At 46.0% G+C, this 25,827-nt stretch overlaps 1 protein-coding gene across 11 annotated transcripts in view; it reads right to left on the bottom strand.

The window, feature by feature from the left end:
• Nucleotides 1-25,827, bottom strand: part of LOC138301142 (zinc finger protein 618-like) — a 781,690-nt gene that overhangs the window by 16,163 nt on the left and 739,700 nt on the right. For 7 of the 11 annotated variants that reach the window (XM_069241298.1, XM_069241294.1, XM_069241291.1 and 4 more), the window contains one exon: nucleotides 22,912-23,013. The exons of the other annotated variants lie outside the window; for them this stretch is intronic. In XM_069241298.1, the coding sequence (XP_069097399.1) occupies nucleotides 22,912-23,013 (102 nt within the window). The remainder of the gene's footprint in view (nucleotides 1-22,911; nucleotides 23,014-25,827) is intronic. 11 annotated transcript variants of the gene reach the window in all.

Here is a 25,827-nt window from a genome sequence, read left to right as displayed (position 1 = left end):
ATTTAGAGAGTGATTGTTTTGATGTGGAAAACCCTGTGCACAAAATCAACCATCATTTACAAACACCAATTTAGATTTTAAGTCTTTGGCTTTGTACAGATAAAACTGTAACACTCTTCTTGTGTCAAGTTTGTAGAGAGTTCTCATTATTGTCCTATTGCTGAAAAACACTGTGTAAGTTTCAAGGGAACTCAGACCTTGTATTTTGTTAACCCTGTGTGCAGAGTTTTTAGTGACCAGGAAAGAAGCTTTCCATGAAAGATGTAAGGAACTCTTATGTATAGGCTCAAAGGTAGGACCCATGACACGTGAAAGGACAGTATTCAACCCCCATGGAGGAGGTGGTCTTCAGGTAGGATGATAAAAAGTAAATATGTGAAGCACATTTTCTGTAGGCTGTGACTGCTGCAAGGGAGACTTTATTAGAGGAAAACTGTGGCTTTGCCTTGGGCAAATGAAGTAGAAGTGGAAGCAAAGCCTCTTCATGGTGGGTGATAGGGTCAACATTGTACTGAGTACACCAAATGCAGAATTTCCTTCACTTAAGAGCAGAAAGCGCTTCAAGATTGTCAACTGTCTTATCTCAACAAATCCATGCATTCCTGAGGAAGATTTAAGTGGCCATATTGTACGAGTTCAGGATCTAAGCTGCCAAGTCCAAAGATTGAAAGTTGTGGTGCAGTATTTGGCCTCCAAAAAAGAAAGTGCACTGTAGGCTCCTGTATGGTAGTTCTGAGCAGAGGTGAAGATCTGTGAACCTCCACTGACGGGGCCACTCCATAGCAATGAGAATCATTCTGGCCTTCATGGAACTCCGTTACTACGTCAAGGTTGTTAACAACATGGTGATCTTGAACAATATGGTAATCAGTGATTTCTCACCTTTGACCCGGACCTATGATGAGGTTTGAAATGTCAGGATGGTGACCTGGAACTTCTAAACAGGGGTCTACTGTAGCAGATTCTGGTTGAGTGTCTTTTGGAACCCTCAGATGCGTGGGTGGAGGAAGCTAAGCAAGAGTTACTGGGAGCAAACGTGTAGAAGACTTCGTAGGTGGCTTATGAAGTCAAGGAGGAGGTGGCACCGATGGTTGAGGAGAAGGTGAGTCCAGTCTGATGATGCAACAAGCTGGTCTAGAAGATGAATAGGCCCTTCAGTACTCTGAGTCTAATTCAGAGGGAAGTTTGCATGCCCACATCCTTAAAAAACACTTTCTTGTCTTCTGCTCTGCAGCGAAGGAATGTCTCAATGTCGAATAATGTCTAGATGTCAATTAAACCACTGCACTGAACACCAAACATGTAGGACCTGTATCCCCCCCGATGTTGATGTCCTCACGCTTTTTTTACCATGGATTTTCTTTTTGGATTTCCCTCTGCAAGAGTCCTCAGAGAGTGAGACAAAGGCACTGGTAGAAGGAGCAGCTACTCTTCGCCCCTCCTCAGATGTGTCTCCAGAAAAGGATTCCTGCCTTTTTCCACCTTCCTTTTTGGGCAAGCAGGCACATTTTCTCACACTCTTGGAGTGTGCCTTGAGAGGAAGCTGCAGTAACAGCATCATCTAAAAGTCTGTCAGTCACAGGCTACAGATTTGATGGGGGGTCTGGTTAGCCATTTTTCTGGGCATTTCACAAAAACAGATAGCATTTTGCAAAAAAGAGAACTATTTACAATCAGGAAAAATACTCCCAGGCCCAAAGGCACTGTCCTCACTTTCAACCACTTAATAAAAAAATAAAAATGTAAAAAAAGGGTCGTGAAGGATGTTTTTAAAATGTAACTTTTCTTTCTTCTAATGACTTTAAGTCTATGTATTTTCTTCCAATTTTTGAAGTAAATAATGGAGATGGCAATACAGTCTGCTTTTAGACAGCTAAACTATTAATTTCTTTTACTTATACTTCTGAGCCCATTTACAGTAAAACAAAGATAGTACAGAAAATGTGAGTCTGGAAAAAGCACTCTGGGATCCCCTTGTGTGGGTGGACTATTCTTTGTTTATGATCATCAACAGAGATTACCAGAAAGAGTAATAATTTTACAATAGATTTAGAATGAATGAATTTGGAAGTCTCAGAAGAGCCTTCCACAACTCAACTGATTTTTCCTTCAATTGTTAAAAGAATGCAAAGCTTCAAAGTGGAACATGACGAACAGTGGTGGCTAGATCATTGTGAGACAATACAAAAAGGTACTAGAACAGCAGTTGATTAAGGGAGTTGCCAGAAAAATAAGATACCCTCACTTTAACCATAGTTCCACTCACACTGACCACGAGGCAAGCAAACTCTTCCCTCCTTAGGAGAGTTACCTTCACCATTTAATCAGCCATATATCCACTCTTTCAGGCACCCAGCCACCAATATGTCGGGTAATATGGATACTTTCACCCATTCATCCTTTCACTTTTACCCAGCTTTCCATTCCTCATACTTCTGTGTCCTATTCCTATTGATCCACCTGCTCTTTCATCCATCCTCTCACCCATAACTTTATACTTTTACCCTTACGTCCTACCTTTCACCCTTTCCTTTTACTTTTCCTTTCTTTCTCTTCCCATTCTTTCTTTCCTCCTATTTACCCATCTTGTGTCTTTCATCATTACTTTATCTTTCGCAAATGCTTTTTTTCTATTTGTACCTCTGTTTTCCCCTATTTTTATGATTTCATAATTTTCTTTCTCTCTTTGCTTTGCTGTGCATGTGCATGCACCATCTCACAGCCCTCTATCATCTATGTTATTCATGAAAACTTTGTTGCCAAATCTGCAGACAGAGGAAGCCCATAAACAACCAATTAATATTTAGTGGGACCCATTTACCATCCCATGGCACTCAGTGGCAGCCTCCACATAATTAGCTGAGTGAGTGGAGGGTTCCCTATGGCCCTGATGTTGAATGTTGTCTTCTGCCCTACAGCTAGGCAATACAGAGACCTACTCAGCAGAAATGATAGAACTTTTTAGATCAATCAAAAAACGAATCTGGCAGCCACATTCTGCAGTCTCTATTATTAAACACATGACTTCCACATAAAGGAAGTTTACACAATACAACTTTTGGGTAACTGAGCATCCAATAACCGTTTTACAAAGTGGGAAAACTGCACAGCTGGTAGTTTAGAGAAAGGTCCGTGTAATATGGTCTCAATCTGCAGATTCAGTGTAAGTGATGTACACACCATATAATGCCCATGTTCTTAACTGTTTTTATAAGAGGTGGAGTGAACAAAATAAGTTACTTACCTAGACACTGTGGTTCTCCAGTATTGACATCTTTCATAGATTCACATTCTTGAATCTTCCCAGACGTTATGGTGGGAGCCTCACGGTCTTTAGAACAAGTTACTTTCCTTCAGTACAAAATTATCTGGTACAGAAGTATTCTAGTTGCAGGTTCCTTACCTGAGAATTTCCCCCAGGCATCACACTTGATCCAGGGTTTTTTCCTCAAGCAGTACCCTTGCGCGATGTCAGTCGTCTCCGTCGATGGCATTGTGGTCGCCGTGATTGCATTGCGGTCGTTTATAGGCGTCACCCCGGCACGCTCACATCAGTTTCTTTTCATGACTCTCCATGCAAGAAGCACAGAGCCATGAGGAACACAGACTGATGCCCCAAAACTATGGCCCTGAAAGGGAAATCCTTGTCCCTAGAAATCAGTTCACAGAATGGGGAGGATGGGTGGGTCTGTAAGGAATCTGCAACTAGAATATGTCTCTACCAGATAGTTTGTTACTGAAGGTAACTAACTTGTTCATCTGATAAAGACTTCTAGTTGTAGTTTCCTTACCTTAGAACAGATACCCAAGCAATACCATCCCCGAAGGCGAGTCTGCAAATAAGAGTTACTAGGAAGTCCTACAGGATCAAACAGCCAAAATAGCCATCCCTGCAGACCTGACTATCCAGGCAGTAGTGTTTAGTGAACGTGTGCAGGGACACCCACGCTGCTGCCTGGCAGATGTACAGGACTGGAACTCCGCAAGCTAACGCAGTGATTCCATAAAACGTAGGCAAGGTGATGGACTGATCTACATGAAAGGGAGTATCCACTTCAAGTAGGAAAGATGCCCTGGTAGAAGCACCACTTTGTCAGGATGGACAGAGTAGAAGGGTGGCTTCGAAGAAAGCTTTCAGACAACAATTTAAAGAGGCTCAAAAGGAGCACAAAAAAAGGAAAGTGAGTGTCAGGTTCAAATCCTACTGGGGCATTCTGAACTGGGTAGGCGGAAACATGTGGGTAAACCCTCTGAGGAATCTCGCAACAATGAGAGATGTAAACAAGGAAGGTTGATCAGGTAGTCTGAGGAAAGCAGAGATGGCAGACAGGTAACTTGTAGGGGCACCCAAAGCAGAGCTCTGCTGCGCAAGAACAAGTATATACAACAGAACCTCAGACAGTGGTGCAAAAACGGGATCAACAGTCTTGTTGGTACACCATGCTACAAATGTATGCCAACAGGTGGCTACCGCTTTGGTGGAGGGATGCCTGGCTTTCAAAATAAGATTACAGACTTATGGTGGAAGGTCGAAAGCGGTCAACTGCTGCCACTCAATCACCACGCAAGAAGGCAGACATTGGACAGGTTCAGGTGGAGAACTGTCCCCTGCTGCTGCGATAGGAGATCCTCCTGAACAGGCAGCTTGAGTGGAGAATCGAAGGCAATGCTCAGAAGCTCGAGATACCATACTCTTCATGCCCAGTCCGGAGCCACAAGAATTACTTGGGCCGGGTCATTCTTGATCTTCTTGAAAACTCTGGGCAGCGGAGGTATCGGCAGAACGGCGTATAGGAGGCCTGAGTTCAACTCAAGATGAAAAGCCTCGCAGAGCAAGTGCCACCTTGGAAACTCAAACGTGCAAAACTGCTGAAAATGCTTGTTCTCTGCGGAGAACAGATCTAACCAAGGATCTCCACCGCTGAAAGAGACCTTGCTCCCCCTCTGGATGGAGACGTCATTCATGATAGACCATGCATTGACAGCTGTGTTTGTCCACTCTGGTTCAGAGCCTGCCAGATGTTGAACCAACAGGGATATGCCCGGACGTTCCAGCCACAATCAGAGACACCAGCCTCTTGACAAAGTGTCCACAACCCCAATCCGCCCTGCTTGGTACAGTACCACATGGCAGTGGTGTTGTCTGTGAACATCTGTACCACTTTGCCTTTGAGAGAGGGAAGGAATTCTTTCAATGCAAGCCTGATAGCCCTGAGCTCCAGAAGATTAATGTGGAGCCCGGACTTCACCGGAGACCAGAAGCATCTGATCTTCGCCTCCCCCATGTGGCCTCCTGATCCTAGGAGTGATGCATCTGTCAATACTGTCAGATCTGGTTGGAGAAAGGAGAGGGATCTGCCTCTGACCCAATCGCTTTTCAAAAGCCACCACTGCAAATCTTGGGCAGTTCCCTCCTAGATCTGGACCATCTCTGAGAGACTCCCCTGATGGTGTGCCCACTGGAACTTTAGGTCCCACTGCGGAGCCCCGCATATGCCATCTGGCATGTGTGACTAGCAGGATGCAGGTGGCCATGAGTCCCAGCAGCCTCAGAGTCATTCTCATCAAAATCCAGGACAGAGGCTGAAACATTGGTATCATAGCCTGAATATCCTGATCTCACAGCTCGGGAGGATAGGCCCGAAACTGCACTGTGTCCAGAACAACTCAGATGAAAGGGAGCATCTGAGAGGGAGTCAGGTATTACTTTGGCACATTTATAGTGAACCCTACCGAATGCAGGAGGATCGCTGTAGTCTGGGGGTGGGAGACAACAGCCTGGGGTGAGCCAGCCTTTAAAAGCCAGTCGTCGAGGTAGGGGGAAGACTGAAACCCCTAGCCTGCGCAGGTGAGGTGCGACCACCGCCATCACTTTTGTGAACACCTGAGGGGTGCTGGTAAGGCCAAAGGGGATCACAGTAAACTAAACGTTCTTGTGACCTACCACGAATCACAAGTAACGTCTGTGGGCAGACAGGACAGGTATGTGAAAGCAGGCATCCTGCAAGTCCAACATTCCCATTCTGTCTCCATGGTTCAGGGCAGATAGGACCTGAACAAGAGTGAGGATTTTTAACTTTTACTTTCTGAGGAAGTGATTGAGGGACTGGAGGTCTAGGATAGGGCGGAGGGGCCCTTGTCCTTTTTGGGCACCAGAAAGTAGCGGGAAGTGATCCTCCATCATCCGATGGTGGCATGGCCGGACGGGTCGAAAGGGAGAAAGTAGCCCCTTTGAACTATTTGCAAAACCCACTTGTCCGTCGTGATGAGTCCCAGTGGAATCCTGCCGCAAACTGATCTGTGATGAAGCAACGGATTAGGAAGGTTTGGAGGTTACAGCGGGGGGAGGAGGGAGGTGGTGGTGGACTGGACCGACCGAGGGCTCCCTGATCCATGGGGACGTTGGATCCCGTGTACGTGGCCACACAGAGGCTGGGCAGCATGCGCAGTACGGTGGCTGGAGGGAAGTGGACACGTTTGGTGCCCCTTCCATAGCCACAAATAGCGTGAAAATTGGACTGAGGGGGGTGACTGAGCCGTAGCCTGGGACTCCTTAAAGCGCTTGAGCTTTAAGTCAGCTTTGCCTCTGAAGAGACAGTTGCCGTCAAAGGGCATGACCATAAGCTATTGTTGGACATCCCCTGAAAAGCCAGATGTCCTCAACCAAGTGAGGTGTCCTAGGGCCATCGTCGATGCAACTGATCTGTCTAGTGAGTCGGTCATGTCCAGTCCACAACGAATCGTGAACTTAACTGCGTCTTTCCCATTAGCAACAGCTTGTGAAAGAATGGCCTGGGCCTCCTCTGGGACCTGCAGAAGCACCTGCAGGATCGTATCGCATAAAGTATGGGAGTAGCAGCCCAAAAGGCATGCAGTGATCATGGAGCGCAATGCCAGAATGGAGAAAGAGAATATTTTCTTCCCAATTTGGTCCAGTCTTTTCGATTCCCTGTCTGGGGGTGTGGAGGGGAATACGTCGGAAGAGGAAGAAGCCTGGATGACTAGACTCTCAAGCGTAGGATGTTGGGTCACGATTTTAGTGTCGTTAGGCGCAGACTTATGGCGGTGGGCCCCTGTGCTGGGATTAGACTATGTCCCCAGCAGGACATCAGTGAGAGCTTCATTGAAGGGTACAAGGGGTTCAGATGTGGAACACCTGGGCTGAAGCATCTCAGTCAGGAGGTTAGTCCTGACTGCTACGGAAGACAGCTTGAGGCTGAGGACCTCAGCCAATCTTCGCACCAGTACTGAGTATGAGGCTCCCTCCTCGTTAGCCACGGTAGTGGGAGAAAGCATGCCAGAGTCAGCTGAGGTGTCTATACCACTGGCTTCACCCAATTCCTAAGTCCAGTCTACATAAGGATCCTTAAGTAGGTATTCCAGAGGGTCCAGCTACACCTCCATACTCTCACTGTACCTATACCGATAGGCATACGGGTCAGGATTCAACCTGGGGAATGAGATCCCCGTCGGGTGATGTTGTTCTGGCTCCGGGTCAGAATCGGGAATGAGTATGGGGTCAATGTCGACTGTGGGCCTGACCGACTTCGGGAGCGTCGACTTCTGTGCCAGCGCCAGGGAAGGTCGCAGTGGCATAACTGGCATCGGCTCAGATCCGGTAATGGATCAAGGGGTGCCCTCTGGAGCAGAGGATGAAGCCGCCGGTGTGGAAGCCAACCCTACCGGGGCTGAGGGCGTCACAGGAGGGTCAGACTGTCCAAATATGAGGTGCATGGCCTCATAAAACTCAAGCAGAGGTGACTCCGGCTCCCGGAAACTCAGGGAGGGGCGGAGCCGAGCCAGAAACGGGTTGCAAGCATGGAGGCCTACAAGGGCGATGCTCCTCCCGCGTTGCATCGTCCGACTGAAGGGGAAAAGTTGAAGGACGATTGTTTTTCTACAACTTCCTCTTCTTGCGACCCAAATGTCCTGAGGACTTGGAGTGTGACGAAGACGAGTGGTGATCGTTTCGCGAGCGGTCTCATGATCTTCTCTTGCGAGAGAAACCGGGAGCAATGAGGAGCCGGGGGGAGCTTTAGGGACTGTTCTCTCAAAGCCTTCGGGATCATGGCCCGGCACTCGAGAACGACTTTGGGTCGCAGTGGCGCTCCAGGCACCACAAGCGCACGAGGTGGGGAATCTGTCACCAACATCATGCAATGACCACAGTCACGCGGCTTGAATCCGGTCTTACGGGAAGACATCTCGATGCACCAAGAAGGTCAAACACCAACAAAAGGGTTCAAAAGTCAGTCAAAAAAGTGACTGTGCGTAGCTTTTCTCCGGATCTGCGAGTAGGCTGGCGCAGAAAGAAAAGAACTGACATCAGAGCACCAGGGTGGTGCCTACATATGACTGCGACATCATTATGATGACCACGACGGACACAAAGTCGAGCGACACCACCTGACTGCACGCAAGGGTACTGCTCGAAGAAAAATCTCTGTATCCAGTCTGAAGCCTGGGAGAAATTCTAAGGTAAGGAATCTGCAATAGAAGTCTCTATCAGATATTGTCAACCAATTCACATTGTTTTATTAGACCTAAACTTCAGCCAATCAGAGACAAGACCCTGAACCACTCTTCCACTGCAGAGCCACCCTACCTAAGATTTCACGCACAAGTTTAGTAACTATATAAATCAATGAGGTATAAAAGTGGTGAGCCTAAATGTGGAGGTGGGGGAGTCGCATGTGAATCTATGAAAGATATCAAAACTGGAGAACCAGTGTACTGGTAAGTAACTTTTTTTTCCAGTATGGAATATTTCATAGATTCACATGCCTAAATGAGAGTAGATAGCAGTAAGTAAAGAATAAATGGTGGAGGGTCAGGTGAAACCACTCTCAAAAGATATACTAAGGAAGTAAGACATGAACACACCGGGAAATACACCTAATAGATGAAACAGTGATGATATAAGCAATAACAATCTATCCTTATAAATACATAGCAATAAAATAGGGAAAATGCAATCTGTACCTTAACGAAAGACCATTTCACCATGTTGCTGCTCTGCAAATGTCTAGAAGTGATACTCCGGCAAACAAAGCAGTAGATACAGCAGTCTTTCTGGTTGAATGTGCAGCTGCTTTTGTAGAAAGTGTCATCCTGCTTTGTTGTGACAAAAATGCTATTGTCATTGACACTCAACAGTCTATACTGCTTCTTGAAATTGCGTAACCCTTTCGGAGTGGTGTGACAGAGATGAGAAACTGATCCGAATTCCTAAAAGCTTTTTTTCTGTTAATACAGAATTTCAAGCAATGTTTGACATCTAGAGCTGCATAAGAAGTGTTCTTAAAATATACTGACAGAAAGATAGGTTTATTCAAGTGAAAAGAGGTCAGAACCTTCGAGATCAGCTTAGGGTTGGTCCTGAACAACAGCTTATCCTCTCCGAGCTGCAGAAAAGGGTTTGTGACTGTAAAGGTTTGATTTTTTGGGGACCCTTCTGGCTGATGTGAGGGCCAATAAAGGGGGTCTCTTCCAATTTATGGACTGACTCAAATGGCGCTCTCAAAGTTGGGAAAGAACCGTATTAAGCTGCCAGGATATTGCAGGAGGTTTTTTTTGCATGAACGCCTTGAATATGTCCTTTTAAATGCTTTCACCAGTCTAGTGGACCATAGCGAGATTTCCCCTGCTTTCCGCTTGAACCTGGAAATTGCTGCTAAATGCACTTTTACTGAAGAGTGCGCTAAGCCTGATTTTGCCAGGTGAAGCAGATATGGCAATAGCAGTTCTGGAGAAGAATGAAAAGGATGCTGATCATTTTTACATCAGTAGCAGAACTTCTTCCATTTTGCCACATAAGACTTATTTGTGGAAAAAGCACATGACTGTTCTATGATAGACTTGCATTCCGCTGGGATACTGAGAGATCCAAATTCAATGTTGCGAGGTGTCATGTCGACAAAATGAGAGATTTAATTTGAGGGTACCATACCCGACCAATGCTCATGAAAATCAGGTTATCTATCGGCTGAATGGATGGGTGGACACACAGATAGGAGGAGGATCTGCGTGTACCAATACTGCCTCGGCCATGCAGGGGCTATGAGAATGAGACTGCATGGTTCTCTCTTCATCTTACGTATCACCCTGGGAATGAGCGGAAAAGGGAGGAAACGCATAGGCGAACATTACTATCCATTGTATCTGGAGAGCATTCCCCCAAGACCCCTCTGAGGGAATCTGCTAGCAAACTTTCTGCATTTTCTGTTGAGTAGAGTTGCAAAGAGATCCAGTTTTGGGGTATCCATTTTTTGAAGATCTGAGACAACTGATCCTGATTTATTTTCCATTCGTGACAGTGACGTGGTGTTCTGTTTAGGGAGTCTGCCCATTCGAGCTCCTGCATGGCACATGTTCGACTTGCAGAAAAATGCTGTGCATGAGTAACCACTTTCAAATTTGTGGGCTTGAGAGGAGAGATTTTTTTATCCGGTTCCCTCTTGTTTGGTGATATAGAACATGGTGGTGGTATTGTCTGTTCTCACCAGAACAGAGGCATTGCGAATTCTGGGCAGGAACGCTTGCAATTCCAGGAATACAGGTTTCAATTCTAGAACACTGATGTGCATTTGTTCTTCTTGTACAGACAATTTTCCATGGATTTCCAGCTCTTGAATATGTGCTTCCCAACCCTCCAAAGAAGCATCTGTTTTCATTATGAAGTTTGGTTGTGCAGCCTTGAACAAGAGACCCGGAGTGATATTGTCTTTCCTTCCCCACAATGACAAAGCTTGCTTCATCAAAGGGTAATATCTACTATGGCCTCAAAAGAACAGCAAATCTGTATCAACTGTGCATCCAGGCCTCACCTGCAGACTTTCACTTAAGGGGACTTTCTTTTTTAAAGGAAATTAGCTGTTTCTATTATTTATTTATTTTTAACTCTGTCTGCAGTCGGGCATGCTTTAGTGACTGTGGTTTCAAAAGGGCTACTAGAAACACCAGAGACTGCGATGGAATCAGAGACTATTTTTCTGAATTTAATGTCAGCCCAAAGTCTTGAACAGCCTCTGAAAGGCAAAGGTGGATCTTTTTGCAGAGAGGAAGGTTGGCCCATTGATCAACCAGTCATCCAGGTAGGGAAATACCTAGTGCCCATTTCTTCTTGAGAAAACAGTCCCTGGTGCCTTGCACTTTGTGAAGACCCTGGGAGCTGATAGTGAGTTTAAGGGTCACATGAACCTTGAACTGGTAGTGGCACCCAGCATCCTGAAACCTCATGAACCGCTGATATTTCATGTGAATGGTAATGTAAAAATATGCATCCAAGAGATAAAGAGACATCATGAAATCCCCTTTGTTGATCAGCAACCGAATTTCTTGCCGGGATAGCATCCAGAAAGGTTGTTTCTTATTCTATTTGTTCAGCTTCCTGAGATCCATCACCTGTCTCCATTTCCCAGACCTTTTCTTGATGAGGAAGAAGTTTGAACAGAAACCTCAGCTGTGCTGCTGGAAAAAAAAATTCCTCTATAGCTCCCTCTGAGAGAAGCAGACATCTCTCTTGTTTTAAGAGAGTGACATGTTGATGCGTTTCTCTTGGGTGTGACCATGATGGATTATGTCAAAAACCCATTCGTCCGAAGAGAAACTCTCCCAAAGATCGTAAAATAGTGGTTCAACAGTTGGTGGTGAGGTTGTGAGGTGACTAGTGCCCGAACAATGTCAATGTCTTCTTACAGCTTCCTGGGCTTTTACCCCTAGTCAGGGGTCGTCTTTGTGCTGGCTGTGTTGAGTAGGCAGTGTTGGGATTCCTGTATGACTGTTGCCCTTTGCTAAGAATACGGCTGACAATTGTAGGACTGATAAAAAGGCCCTTGAGTGAATTGTCCTCTTCCTCTTCCCCCACAAAAAGAATGAAAACACCTCTGCTGTAACGTTCCAAGTGAAAGCACTGCCTCCATATCAGTCTTCATGGCCTGAAGAGCGTCATCTATATGTTTGCCAAACAATTTTTTGCCATCGAAAGGCATGTCCAGAATTCTAGCTTGAACCTCAGGTGGCAAAAGGTGGCTTTTAACCAGCCCTGTTGTCACAATACTGCTGCACCTGCCAACTGCCTAAATGCGGTGGAGATGTCCATGACAATGTCTATAATTTCAGAGGATGCCTTAGAGCCTTCCTGTAAGATCGCGATCACTTCCTTTTTCTTTTCTTCTGGAAGAATGATAAGAAAGCTGATACATTGAAACAGGCGGAGCGACCTAGAAATGCCAGCGACTCTGACACTGATGGAAAACGCATGCCAATGTTATCTAGTTTCCTGCCCTCCTTATTTGGCAGAGCTGAACAGGGGGAGAAGGATTCCTAGAGTGTCGCTGTGCAGCCTGCATGACTACTGAGTCCAGGTGAGGATGTCCTATCAAACAGGCAGGTGAAGAATCTGATGCCTTATATTTCTCGTCAAGCCGGGGAAAAATAGCAGCGACTGAAGCTGGCTTCTTCATCAGTTTAAGGCATTCTTCCCATATATAGTGGACAATGGGGATAGATCTGATGGATTTCCTCACTGAGTCCCTAAAATCATACAGAAAGTATTATCTTTGTTTCACTGGGAGTGGCAGAATAAACCTCTTGGAAGCACGTTCCACTAATTTGTGGAACCCACCTGTGTCCTCAAGAGGAGAACTTGCTGCCGAAGTTGATGGTGATGAAGGAACAATGTAATCATCCCACTCCTGAGCTGATGCAGGTGGGTCTCTAAGTAGTTCCCCCTCCTCAGGCTGATCATCCGGATTGCTCTCAGCGTAATCATCCCTGATGGTGATGAGAGGTAAAACTGTCCTGCCTTCCTTTGTGCGAACCGGTACCAGACTTTTAGATGAGGATTTTAAGGAAATGCCTCCTTGGCATGGTCACCCCATGACTTTTTGCCTTTTGTTGATGCCAGTTATGATTGAAAGTGTGCTGGGACCCTGCTAACCAGGCCCCAGCACCAGTGTTCTTTCCCTAAACTGTACCTTTGTTCCCACAATTGGCACAGCCCTGGCACCCCGATAAGTCCCTTGTAAAAGGTACCCCTGGTACCAAGGGCCCTGTGGCCAGGGAAGGTCTCTAAGGGCTGCAGCAGGTATTATGCCACCCTGGGGACCCCTCATTCAGCACATGCACAATGCCTCCCAGCTTGAGTGTGCTGGTGGGGAGAAATGACTAAGTCGACATGGCACTCCCCTCAGAGTGCCATGCCAACCTCACACTGCCTGTGGCATAGGTAAGTCACCCCTCCAGCAGGCCTTACAGCCCTAAGGCAGGGTTCACTATACCACAGGTGAGGGCATATGTGCATGAGCACTATGCCCCTACAGTGTCTAAGCAAAACCTTAGACATTGTAAGTGCAGGGTAGCCATAAAGAGTATATGGTCTGGGAGTTCGTCAAACACCAACTCCACAGTTCCATAAAGGCTACACTGAAAACTGGGAAGTTTGGTATCAAACTTCTCAGCACAATAAATGCACACTGATGCCAGGGTGGAATTTGTTAAATGCACCCAGAGGGCATCTTAGAGATACCCCCTAAATACCAGACCGACTCCTGGTCCAGTTTCTGTCACCCTGCCACAACCAGATGAGTTGCTGGCCACATAGGGGGAGTACCTTTGTCACTCTGTGGCCAGGAACAAAGCCTGTACTGGGTGAAGGTGCTTCTCACCTCCCCCTGCAGGAACTGTAACACCTGGAGGTGAGCCTCAAATGCGCGTACCTTTTGTTACAGCACCCCAGGGCATCCCAGCTAGTGGAGATGCCCACCCCTCCGGCCACTGCCCCCACTTTTGGCGGCAAGGCTGGAGGAGATAATGATAAAAACAAGGAGTCACCCCCCACCAGTCAGGACAGCCCCTAAGGTGTCCTGAGCTGAGGTGACCCCTGCCTTTAGAAATTCTCCATCTTGAGTTTGGAGGATTCCCCAATAGGATTAGGGATGTGCCCCCCTCCCCACAGGGAGGAGGCACAAAGAGGGTGTAGCCACCCTCAAGGACAGTAGCTATTGGCTACTGCCGTCCCAGACCTAAACACACCCCTAAATTCAGTATTTAGGGGCACCCCAAAACCTAGGAAACTAGATTCCTGCAACCTGAAGAAACAAGAAGGACTGCTGACCTACAAGCCTGCAGAGAAGACGGACGACAACAACTGCTTTGGCCCCAAGCCTTACTGGCCTGTCTCCAACATCAAAAACCTGCAACCAGTGACGCATCCAACAGGTACCAGCGACCTCTAAGGCCTCAGAGGACTGCCCTGGACTAAAGGACCAAGAAACTCCTGTGAGCAGCGGCCCTGCTCAAAACCAGCTACTTCTTTGCAACAAAGAAGCAACTTTCAAAGACTGCACGTTTCCCGCTGGAAGCGTGAGACTTCACACTCTGCACCCGACGCCCCCGGCTCGAGATCCAGAGAACAACCACCACTGCGAGCCCGTGAGTAGCCAGAGACAACCCCCCCTGAATCCCCACAGCGACGCCTGCAGAGGGAATCCAGAGGCTCCCCCTAACCGCGACTGCCTGTAACAAGGGACCCGACGCCTGGAACCAGCACTGCACCTGCAACCCCAGGACCTGAAGGAACCGAACCTCAGCGCAGGAGTGACCCCCAGGCGACCCTCTGCCTAGCCCAGGTGGTGGCTGTCCTGGGAAGCCCCCCTGTGCCTGCCTGCACCGCTAGAGGGACTCCCGGGTCCCTCCATTGATTCCTATCTGAAACCCGACGCCTGCTTTGCACACTGCACCCGACCACCCCTGTGCCGCTGAGGGTGTGTTTTGTGTGCCTACTTGTGTCCCCCCCCCAGTGCTCTACAAAACCCCCCTGGTCTGCCCCCCGAGGACGCAGGTACTTACCTGCTGGCAGACTAGAACCGGAGGTACCCCTGTTCTCCATAGGCACCTATGTGTTTTGGCCACCTCTTTGACCTCTGCACCTGACCGGCCCTGAGCTACTGGTGTGGTAACTTTGAGGTTGCCTTGAACCCCCAATGGTGGGCTGCCTATGCCCCATGACAGACTTGTAAGTGTTTTACTTACCTCACAAATTAACCTTTACTTACCTCCCCCAGGAACTGTTGATTTTTGCACTGTGTCCACTTTGAAAATAGTTTATTGCCATTTTTACAAAGACTGTATTCTGAGTGAAGTACCTTCCATTTAAAGTGTTTACTGCAAATCTTGAACCTGTGGTTCTTAAAATAAACTAAGAAAATACATTTTTCTATATTAAAACCTATTGGCCTGGAGTAAGTCTTCGAGTGTGTGTTCCTCATTTATTGCCTGTGTGTGTACAACAAATGCTTAACACTACCCTCTGATAAGCCTACTGCTCAACCACACTACCAAAAAATAGAGCATTAGAATTATCTAATTCTGCCACTATCTTACCTCTAAGGGGAACCCTTGGACTCTGTGCACACGATTTCTTACTTTGAAATAGTATATACAGAGCCAACTTCATACAATACCCATAAGAAAAAGGGTTCTGAATCCGACCTGGGGCGAATAGGCCCCATCAAAGTCGAAGGCAGCGTCAGCCGACGCCGCTCCGACTCGTCGGGGATAAGAATTGGGTAGATGTCGATAGTGGGCACTACCGATGTTGGGAGCGTCTACAAACGACCCGGTGCAGGTCTCAAGGGTGTGACCGGCACTGGTGTGAATCCGCGCGCGGTTCCGGAGGTGACCTCTGTGGCCGGACCCAAAGCCGCAGGCGCGGAACCCGAAGGCCCCTCAGCCGTACCCCTTGGGCCCGAAGTCGCCATATCTGGGTCGGACCGCCCAAAGATGAGGCGCATGGCCTCATAAAACTCTTTCAGGCCCAACGTCTTCCACTCTGGGAAACTCAGGGAAGCGCAGAGCCAATCTAGACGCAAGCTCCGAGGACGGAGTCCTTGTGCGGGGATGCTCCTCCCGCGTCGCGTTGGCTGAGCGACGGGGTGAAGGCTAGAGCGATGGAACTTATTCGACGACTTCTTCTTACCTTGACCTGAGGATTTGGAAGAAGACGAGTGGTGATGACTCCGCGACCGATCTCGAGACCTTCCTCTCGAGCGAGACCGGGACCTATGCAGAGTCGAGTGCCGGGGCGCCATGAGCTTTAGGGACCGCTACCTCAAAGCCTTTGGGTGCATTGCCTGGCACTCGGAGCACGACTTCGGGTCGTGGTCACGCTCGAGACACCACAGACAAACCCGATGAGGATCCGTCACCGACATCGTACGACAACAGGCCTCGCACGGCTTGAAACCGGTCTTCGGGGACATCCTCGACGCACCACATTTTCACAGAAAAGCTCGACAAAACGATCGAATTCGGCCAAAAAATAGCCAGGTTAGCGCTTCTCCGGATCAGCGCGTGGCGCAGAAAGAAAAGAACTGACATCACTGCTCGAGGGCGGCATCTATGTACTATTCCCAATGTCATCACAGCGACTATGACGGCAACGACGCCCGCGGAGTCGACCGACACCACCAACCGACGCGCAAGAGTATTGCTCCAAGAAAAATCTCCAGATCCAGTCTGACGCCTGGGGGAAATTCTAAGGTAAGGAATCTACATCTAGATGTCTGTATCAGATCTAAAAAAATTAAGTGAACACGTACAATGCGCTGCTAAAAGAATATTCCCATGCCGCTGTCGAAACAGTGTGCTCTAGACAATGATTGGAGAAGACAAACGTGTCCAATATGAGTCTCTCCTCGTGGTGCCGGGACAAAACTCCTAACATTTAAGGATAGCAGCGGATACGCTTTAATGGAAAAACTGAGGGCAGTGCGATACGAAACAGTGTTGTAAAAATGCATCCCCTAAGGTCGGAACGAGATAGTGCGATCCCTATGACATTAGTGGTTCAGTTAATTTAGGGTAACCCATTGTGGCTTTTTAGTTGCAGCACAGTTCCTTGAACAAGACAATACTCCTTAAAAAGCTGGGAAAATATTCTCTATGCGTTTCCTCCTCAACCTCCTCTGAGTTTGAATGACAGCAGTTCACAGTATGGCATTGAAACTGTCCCTTCATTTCTAAACACGTTCGGCATTTGGTGGCTTGATACAAACATTTCATGGCAACAACGTGGCAAATTGTGGCATGGGATATTTGCCGAATGTAACATCGGCATATATTAGTTATCATAAACTGAAATTATGTGGCAGAGAGGACCAAATTATATGGCAGGGTGGACCACTTTATGTTTTTTTTCTTCCTTCCTTCACTTAGACGACCTTCAGGCTGGCAGGTGAGTAAACAGCAACGGTGTTGGTTTCTTAGTCTGAATTTCAGCCCCAGAAGGCAATCAATAGACAAATCAAACTGTGGGACCACTTACGCCACAGAGAGGCGGAAAAAGCGTGCAGCTGACAGGCGCGTGGAGGCAGCACATCCAACGTAGAAGGAGGAAGGAGCCAAGGGACTGAGGGAAGAGGTGAAACGGAAGTCTTTAATGCATCCGAGCACTAAGTGTTCTCTCAGAGTGGAATATAGCTTCGCAGGTTACTGTACATGCTGTAGATTGTGAGCTACCTGCTCACGGGTCCCCTAATATCCGCGATTCAGTTCTTTCACCGTTAGCAGTGATCAATTGTTATGAAACGTATAGCAGGCTGGTTACATTTTCGCCAAACTTCATGACTTTCCACATAAAATCAAATGTTTCATCTTCTTGATTTCTTGTTCTACTATGCTGTTATTTTTATTGTTATGGCTCAGGATTAATTTTCGACGTCATTGTTGACGTTTACTCTGAAAGGATGTAAGCTTATGGTTGCGTGCTCTGTTCACATGTGTTACATGTCTCTCCTCCGATCTCGACCCTCACTCTGCTAGCACCTTGGACTGACAATGTTTTTTGTTTTAAACCAACCCATCAGGGGCGTACGGTCCCCTGTCCACTTTAAACGCAGTATCTGGTGGATGAACTCACGACCTAGTACTTGTACATTTTGGTTACCAATGGCTGGAGCACCACTCTACCTAGATGAACTTTAAACTTTAATTTTGTAAACTGGCCATTTTTAGGGTTGCCACCTTTGTTTGAAAAAATACCGACATTACTCAATGCCGCAGTTCTCGTGCATAAATTAAGTTGCAATGCAGCACGTTCCATCTGCACAAGTAGTGTAGTGATCAGGGTTTTAAGTTGGCCGGGGTTCAGCACCAGTTTTATTTAAAAAAAAAAGGTATCAAAACGGGTCCCTATCAGGCTCTGTTTTTATGACCCACCCTTTTTATGCCATGTCCAGGCAATACTCACTGGGTGAGTACAGCCCTAACAAATAAGATTTACGTTTCAATATGAGTCACTAGTATCATATTCTTCATGAAACCGAAAACTCAAAAGTAACCAGTAAAGTAGGGCCCAGGACGTTGCTTTGTAAGCATTCAAGCCCTCTGTGCCTCCTTTCTGTGCTCGATTCAAGCAATATCGGTTGGGCGATTTTGGACCCTCTTGCAGCTTCCTTTTTTTGATTACCTGTGCACGTGACCTTTCTTTTGATGTTGGATATTGTGTTGTTTTAAGTCGGGCCGGAATCATCCCCTAGACAGATACCTCATCAGAATACGGTGACTCAGTAATGGCACTTGGCAGGGACTGGCCTATTTTATATGAATTTACCCTTTTTCTCATGCTTTTCATTCTCCTAACAGCATGACATTGCCTGATGTTAGGGATCACAAATGTGGTTGTAGATGTGGAGCCGTGAATGTCAACCCTTCCCCCCCCCCCCCCAAATTTAATCACAAGAAAACAAGATATGCATGGCATGAGTCAGGATATGGGAAGTTTCAATCATGTGGCATAGAGGAGAGACATTTGTATGGGCATTCACTGTCGGCATGCCGTTTGATTCCTATCACTACAATTGCTCAAATTGTGCAGGTAAACTGTGACAAACTGAGTGTGTCAATGCGCCTCCACATAGCACACTGACCATGTGTACTACTTACAGCAATTGCACATGCTGTAAAGTAAATATGTGATTTGAGGTACAAAGCTGGAACCTACCGTAGGATTCCCCACCACGCCTTCTGCATGCATGTCATTGTATCCTCCAGGGTCGACGTCTACTCAATGTTTCGCTGTAGTCAGGATCTGAACGTCAATGTAAATCGCGCAACAAACATCACCGTGCGCCTAAGCCTAACATTAGCCTCTTTACTTACATCAGAGGCTTCGTCCTTAATTTTTGGAGAATGAGATTACAGGATGGGCAGGGTCAAACTGGAACAGAAAATAAGCTGGATGCCAGAATAAAAGTGGCCTCCATGAGAAAAACAGACAGCTAAAAAAGGGGCCCATATTTGCAAATTCAACAGTTTTGGCACCAGTGGAAAAAAGTTACACTTTCTTTCAAAGTCACTTTAAATAGCTAAAATACTAAAGCCATTTATCCTCTGCAGTCTTTGCCATCCTTTCCCCCACACCTGACTCACTTCCAAGGGCCCTGAACCCTAAAGTACTACTTTATTTTGCAGTTCCAACACAACCAGTAGGGCCATTTCCATTCTTGAACTAGGGTCCAGGATACACTGCCTACACCACTATTCTTTTAAACATGCTAATTTGTATCTCTTGCCTGGCTGTGCTGTGCACACGTCTCATGTTTTGAGGTCGAGCATAGGCAACGCACATGCACGGTCTTTCAACATCTACTCCTGTGGGCTTTCACCACGTCCATCACTTTCATTCATTACTTAGTCTGCCTCTCAAACTTCCTTTGGTTTCTTAGGTAAATGCTTTAATGTTTGTCATGCCCTGAGGCTGTTGCGTGACCACCTTGGAGACTAACCCTGTTACATGGATTATTACATTATGGGCCATATACCTTAGTGTCAGCGCACTATCCTTTTCTTCTGCCTCTCTGCTTCGTGCTCCGTGGCAGTATGTTGTATCCGCTTCAGTGAGGCATTGTCTCTAATCAGAGTTTGGGTTTGTTTGTACCTGTAATTTATTGGCTATTCGTCCATAGTTGTTAATTACGGTGAGAGGGGTTGTAGCTGTTTGCTTAAGCTTATCTTTGTTTTCGGGCACTTCGCTGTTTTTTTGCAGTGTTTGAGCCAGACAAAGGCTGCAAGCTGGAGGGGGATCCTTTGTCTGGTGCTGTTGTGAGTGGGGCAGTCTGGGAAGTGAGGATTGGTAGCTGGAGGACCTCTTGCAGCTTTCACAGCTAACGCAATGTAACTTACACCTGAGGAGATTTATGCCGCTACATATTGTAAATGTTTCAGTAGAGAACAGTGACGTCCTTTTAATTACATGTTTTAGTGCAGTTATTGGACTGTTTAATGATGTGCTTCCTCTACACCATAAGACGTGGCGTAAGGGCCTGAGCTGACGACTCTAGAGCTGGGGAACCACGTTCGACGTCGGCTCAACAGCCTGTGATTCTGGTCAAATCAGTTAATCTCCTTGTGTCTACTACAAATTAATGTGCTCTTGTGAAAAGTAACTGGTGCTCATGTAAAGCACTCCAATACCGTTGGGTCGAGTTTGCTTTATATAAACCTCCTAAAAAAATATTGATAAAAAACTTGTGCTGTCTGAATTCACAGAGGGTCTTAAGCCATTCTGTGTACTCCATACATACATGTTCCATTTGTACTCCAAAGGCAAGGTTTTGATACTTGCGTTTCTTATGGGAGCATCTTTTGTTGCTTGCGCTCAGTAAAATCATGAGCATGCCCCGTCGCTGTTTCCGTTCCCACCTCCCACCTTTGTTTCTGTTTCTTCTCCACACTCCCAACCAACAGAAAAGAAAAAATGCTATGAGGTGACCCGCACTGCCTGCTTCATACTGCTTTTTATACTTCCTGTTACACCCCTAGCTGCCCCTCTGTTCTCCAATTTCATACACCCTCCTGTTTTCTACCCCACCCAGTTGCTAAAGCCAACAGTTTGCCCGTAGGTGAGTTCGATTGGCTTTACCAAAGCTGGTTTTTGTGCTTATGCTCCAGTGGACAGCGACTTGGACCCTCGTCCTCATCAGAACCAGATTCCAATCTGGATTTTTTCCTTTGGAGCCATAAAAGTAATCTGACTTCCCTGTCTTTCAGTGTCTTGGCAGAAAAGGCTCGCAGCTTTTACATTCCTTGGGCTTATGATGTGGATGAAGACGGTATAGACACCTTTTATGGGTATCTTCTGAGAAAAGTCTTGGCTTTTCACAAGACTTGCATGTTCTGCAAAGCCTATTCTCCGATCCCTCTGTCATGCTGGAAAAAATACTGAGTAAAAACAGTACCTGAGGGCAGTCCAAGGTTTCCTTCTTTGAGAGAAGAGAAAGGTAAAAAGTCGACAATTCTATAAATACTAAGCAGAGCTCAGGAAGATTTCCTCACACACACCAGAAATCTGAGGTATGGTGGCTTTGCAGGGGAAGAGTGGTTCAGGGTCTTGTCTCCGAGTGGCTGATGTTTGGGTCATTAAAACAATTTGAATTGGTTGACAATGTCAATTGCTTCTTTATGTCTTTTAATGTACTTAGATAGTACTGCTTGTTTTCTAAACACCGTGAGGTTTCTACCATGACGAGGGAGAAGATTCAAGCATGTGAATTCATGAAAGATGAAATACTTAAGAAGTTAAACATCACAGTGGAGACAATAGTGCAGAGGCTTTGTTAATGAGATGACATGGACCCAGCAAAAGTAACTTTATTTTGGTAGAATCTTACTTCAAGCTTAATAAATAAATGTGGATAGATGCAGATAAAATATGGAAGTAGATACAAAGTCTAGGGTCTCTGAAGACACTGAGTAAAGGTTCTCTGGTGAAACACTCACCTCTGCACCATTTCACCTGGTTATCTTCTACTAAGCACTAATAGAAAATGCTGGATGCTTTCAGTGGTGCTAGTCACAAAGAAACTTTCCTTTGTCCCAATTATGAGCTACTTGGTATTTCTGGGCAGTAATTCTACACCAGGAAGTATAGAGGGATTAACAAGTGATCACAGCATAACCTTCATGAAATTGACAATTACACCTAGATATCACTGTAATGCACCAAATTTCACATTTAAAACCATAATTTGGGCCTCTCACATGGGACAAATTATTTCAGTTTTGAAATGCAGTATTACTGCAGCGGACTCACAATCCCTTTATTGGTGGAAGCTTGTGTTTCTGCAGAAATCAAGCTTTATGACTCAACACCTAATGGGGGCATGGAAACCACTACTATGGATCAACACAGAGAACATCGCTATTCACTCTGAAGGATGATAAATATCAATTATCCTCTAACAAAGCAAGGCCCTGTTGCAGATTTGCACAGATTACTTTGAATTAGCTTTTGCAGTGTGTAACAAAGGTGATGCACTTTAATCCCCTCCCCACCACCACCCCATCAGAAAGGAGGAAAATAATCAGACCCCATTTGTCTAAAGAATATTAACAAAAGGATCAAAGAACTAATGAGCACAGGATATAATCCACAAATTAGGTCACAGCCCGAAGTAGTATGAACTGCGCAGAACGGGAGATGTACTCATTTTCAGTGGAGCAAAAAAAGACCATCAGTGAATTAGCAAGTATCAAGTGAAGGCTATAGTGAGAGGCCATTTTATGGAGAGTTCTAGATGAAATCAACTCTGATGAAAAAGGCCTGAAAAGGGCTAAAATCAAGCAGAACTGGCAAGCAGGAAAGGCATATTGTTTGTTTATGACATGAATGCATTGTAGTGGTGCTCATCACATCCTCACAACAAAACTGATGATCTAGCCACAGCAAATAATTTAAAAGTTGTTTATAACTGAAGTTGCCCGGTGATGTTTTAAGGTATTTTGCAAAATGACTTGTATATCTTCTGACATGCATGCTAATTGTGAGTAAGACTGATAGAGAAATTGTATATTGCTTTGTTGTGGGTTTGTGTACGTACATGTATGAAAAATTATCTTAAATGTACATACTGTTATTGGTATTGTTTCTCTGTAGAGATGGTTTCCAGTTTTCTTCCACAACAGTTGGGGAGGATTGAGATTGATTAGAAGCAATGTTGTTCTCGTTGTCAGCTACATAAAGAAAGAATATCAATTCATTACTAATAGAACTACAGAATGAGGCAAATGTAAAGATTCACATCTGCGATAAAAAAGTGAGTTATTATCCCCAAGTTTTACACAAAGGCAAAACATAACCAGAAAATGAGTACATTTCACCAGGAAATCCTTTGCCAATTATATAAAAAGCTAGAAGACAATTCTTACCCTCTCTTTCTTTTTTTAGATGCCTATATCATGCTCTTTGATCACACCACTGCAGGTAAAGTTCTATGTGTATGGGGAAAGGTAAAAAGAAAATTGCACTCCCTCAGAGATTACACAATGTGGCGAAAAGTTGGTCACTGGCAAATTGTGCTCTAAGTAGCGAATCCAAAACTCATTCTCCAGCTCTTTAACACAAAATGTGGAAATAGGGCCACCATGGTCCAAAAGCTGGAAAATGAGAGAGCGATATGTAAGTGAGGCTGGGGGCTATTCACGGTAAACCCTATATGCTTCTGCCCAACTTTGTTTCCACTCACTTACCAGTAGCGTCATTTTAGACTGAGTCAACACCATGGTTTAGGATGGTGAATCACTCAATGATGGAAGCTAACTGTCGTAGTGCATTGTTAGACTTTTCATCCTTGGCGTGGTCTCCCTTAACTTTTTGCCTCTGTTTCCCAGGTTGTTGATGGGTGCTGGACTCTGTTTTCGCTGTTTTTGTTAATCCGGCCACTTTACCACTGCTAACCAGTGCTAAAGTGCAAGTGCTCCTTTATAAAATGTGTATGTAATTGGCTTATCCATGATTGGCATATATGATTATATAGTAAGTCCCTAGTACAGTGCACTAGAGGTGCCCAGGGCCTGTAAATCAAATGCTACTAGTGGGCATGCAGCACTGGTTGTGCCAGCTATATAAGTAGATCTGTAATCATGTCTCAGACCTGCCACTGCAGTGTCTGTGTGTGCAGTTTTAACTGTAAATTGGACTTGGCAAGTGTACCCACTTGCAAGGCCTAAACCGTCCCTTTTCTTACATGTAAGACAACCCTAAGGCAGGCCCTAGGTAGCCCCAAGAGCAGGGTGCAATGTGCAGTTAAGGAAGGACATATAGTAATGTGTTTTATATATCCTGACAGTGAAATATTGCTAAATTCGTTTTTCACTGTTGCAAGGCCTGTCCCTCTCATAGGTTAACATGGGGGCTACCTTTAAATATGATTAAAGTGTAGATTCCCTTTAGGAGCGGATGGACATATCGAGTTTGGGGTCTCTGAGCTCACAATTTAAAAATACATCTTTTAGTAAAATTGATTTTAAGATTGTGTGTTTGAAAATGCAATTTTTAGAACGTGAGCCTTTTCTTGCTTATACCATTTCTGTGACTCTGCCTGTTTGTGGATTCCCTGTCTGGGTCAGTTTGACAGTTGGGCTGGTTGCACCTCACACTACACAGAGACACAAAGGGAGCTGGGGTGTAGTCTGCATTTCCTGATGAGCCATCTGTGCTAGGAGGGAGGGGAGGGGTGGTTACTCACACCTGAAAGGGCTTTGCCTGTCCTCACACAATGCAGTCTCCAACCCCCTGGTGAGTGTCTGGGACCTAGCCTGGGCAAAGCAGGATTTCACAATCAAGAGAAACTTTGCTTTGAAGTAGGCCTACTTCAAAGGAGAAAATGGGTATAAGAAGGGCACCCCAAACCACAGGCTTTGGAAACCAAGAGGAAACTCTGCCTGGAGAAGAGCTGAGGAAGAAGAGATGCCCTGCCTGTGACTGTGCTTTGTGGAGCTATCCTGCAGTTGCTGCTTCTGCCAGAGTAAGAGGGCAAAGACTGGACTTTGTGTGCCTTCCATCTTGTGAAGATCTCCAAGGGCTTGATTTAGAGCTTGCCTTCTGTTATTTGAAGTCTCAGGGACAGCAAAGACTTCTCTCTTCCAGCACCTGGAGTCTCTGGAGAGACTCCTACTCTTCCAAGTGATGCCCATCCAATTCCTGGGACCCTGAAAGGAGAAGCTGGCAGCCTAAAAAGAAGGGATCCACGCACAGGACGCAGTGCGGGGAAAAGATCGACACAACTCAGATCTGCGGCTGACAAATCAACATGCTGCAGGCTTCGCGGCTACAAATCGACACTCGCCTGCAACACGACCAAAGAATCGACACACGGAGCTGGGGAAACGACTAGCAGCATCGCTGACGGAGGCTGGTGAGATCGCAACCCGTGCTGCATTGTTTTTCTGATCATCGTGTGTCTGGATTTCTACCGCAAGTACTGCTGGGCATGTAAAAACAACGCAAGGCCTGCCAGGACATGAGTGCTGACCGGATTGACGCATCTGTCTCATGCAGAGAGAAGAAACAGCGCACGCCGACCCGACGAAAGGTCTCGCTCATGAGTGAAATCGACGCATCGCAAGCCCTTTTTGACGCACACTCACCTGAATGGGGGTATTTTTGACACGCTGAAGGTACATTTTCACGCTAACAGTGTTATTGTTGTGTTTAAAATTAATGAAGACTCTTTTTGTATTCTCAGTGATAACTTGATTTGTGTATTGTGGATTTTTGTCATTTTGGTCTTGTTTTGTTTAGGTAAATATTTCCTATTTTTCTAAACCTCTGTTGTGTCACTTTGTAGTGTTTTCATTAAGTTACTGTGTGTTTTCGTACAAATACTTTACACCTAGCACTCTGAAGTTAAGCCTACTGCTCGTGCCAAGCTACCAGGGGAGTAAGCAGTGGTTAGCTGAGGGCGATTCCCTTTTACCCTGACTAGAGTGAGGGTCCTTGCTTGGACAGGGGGCAACCTGACTGCCAACCAAAGACCCCATTTCTAA

This window comes from Pleurodeles waltl, chromosome 6 (genome assembly GCF_031143425.1).
Source record: "Pleurodeles waltl isolate 20211129_DDA chromosome 6, aPleWal1.hap1.20221129, whole genome shotgun sequence".
Taxonomy (NCBI): Eukaryota; Metazoa; Chordata; class Amphibia; order Caudata; family Salamandridae; genus Pleurodeles; species Pleurodeles waltl.
Note: the sequence above shows the minus strand (reverse complement) of the source record. Positions and strands in the feature narration are given on the sequence as shown.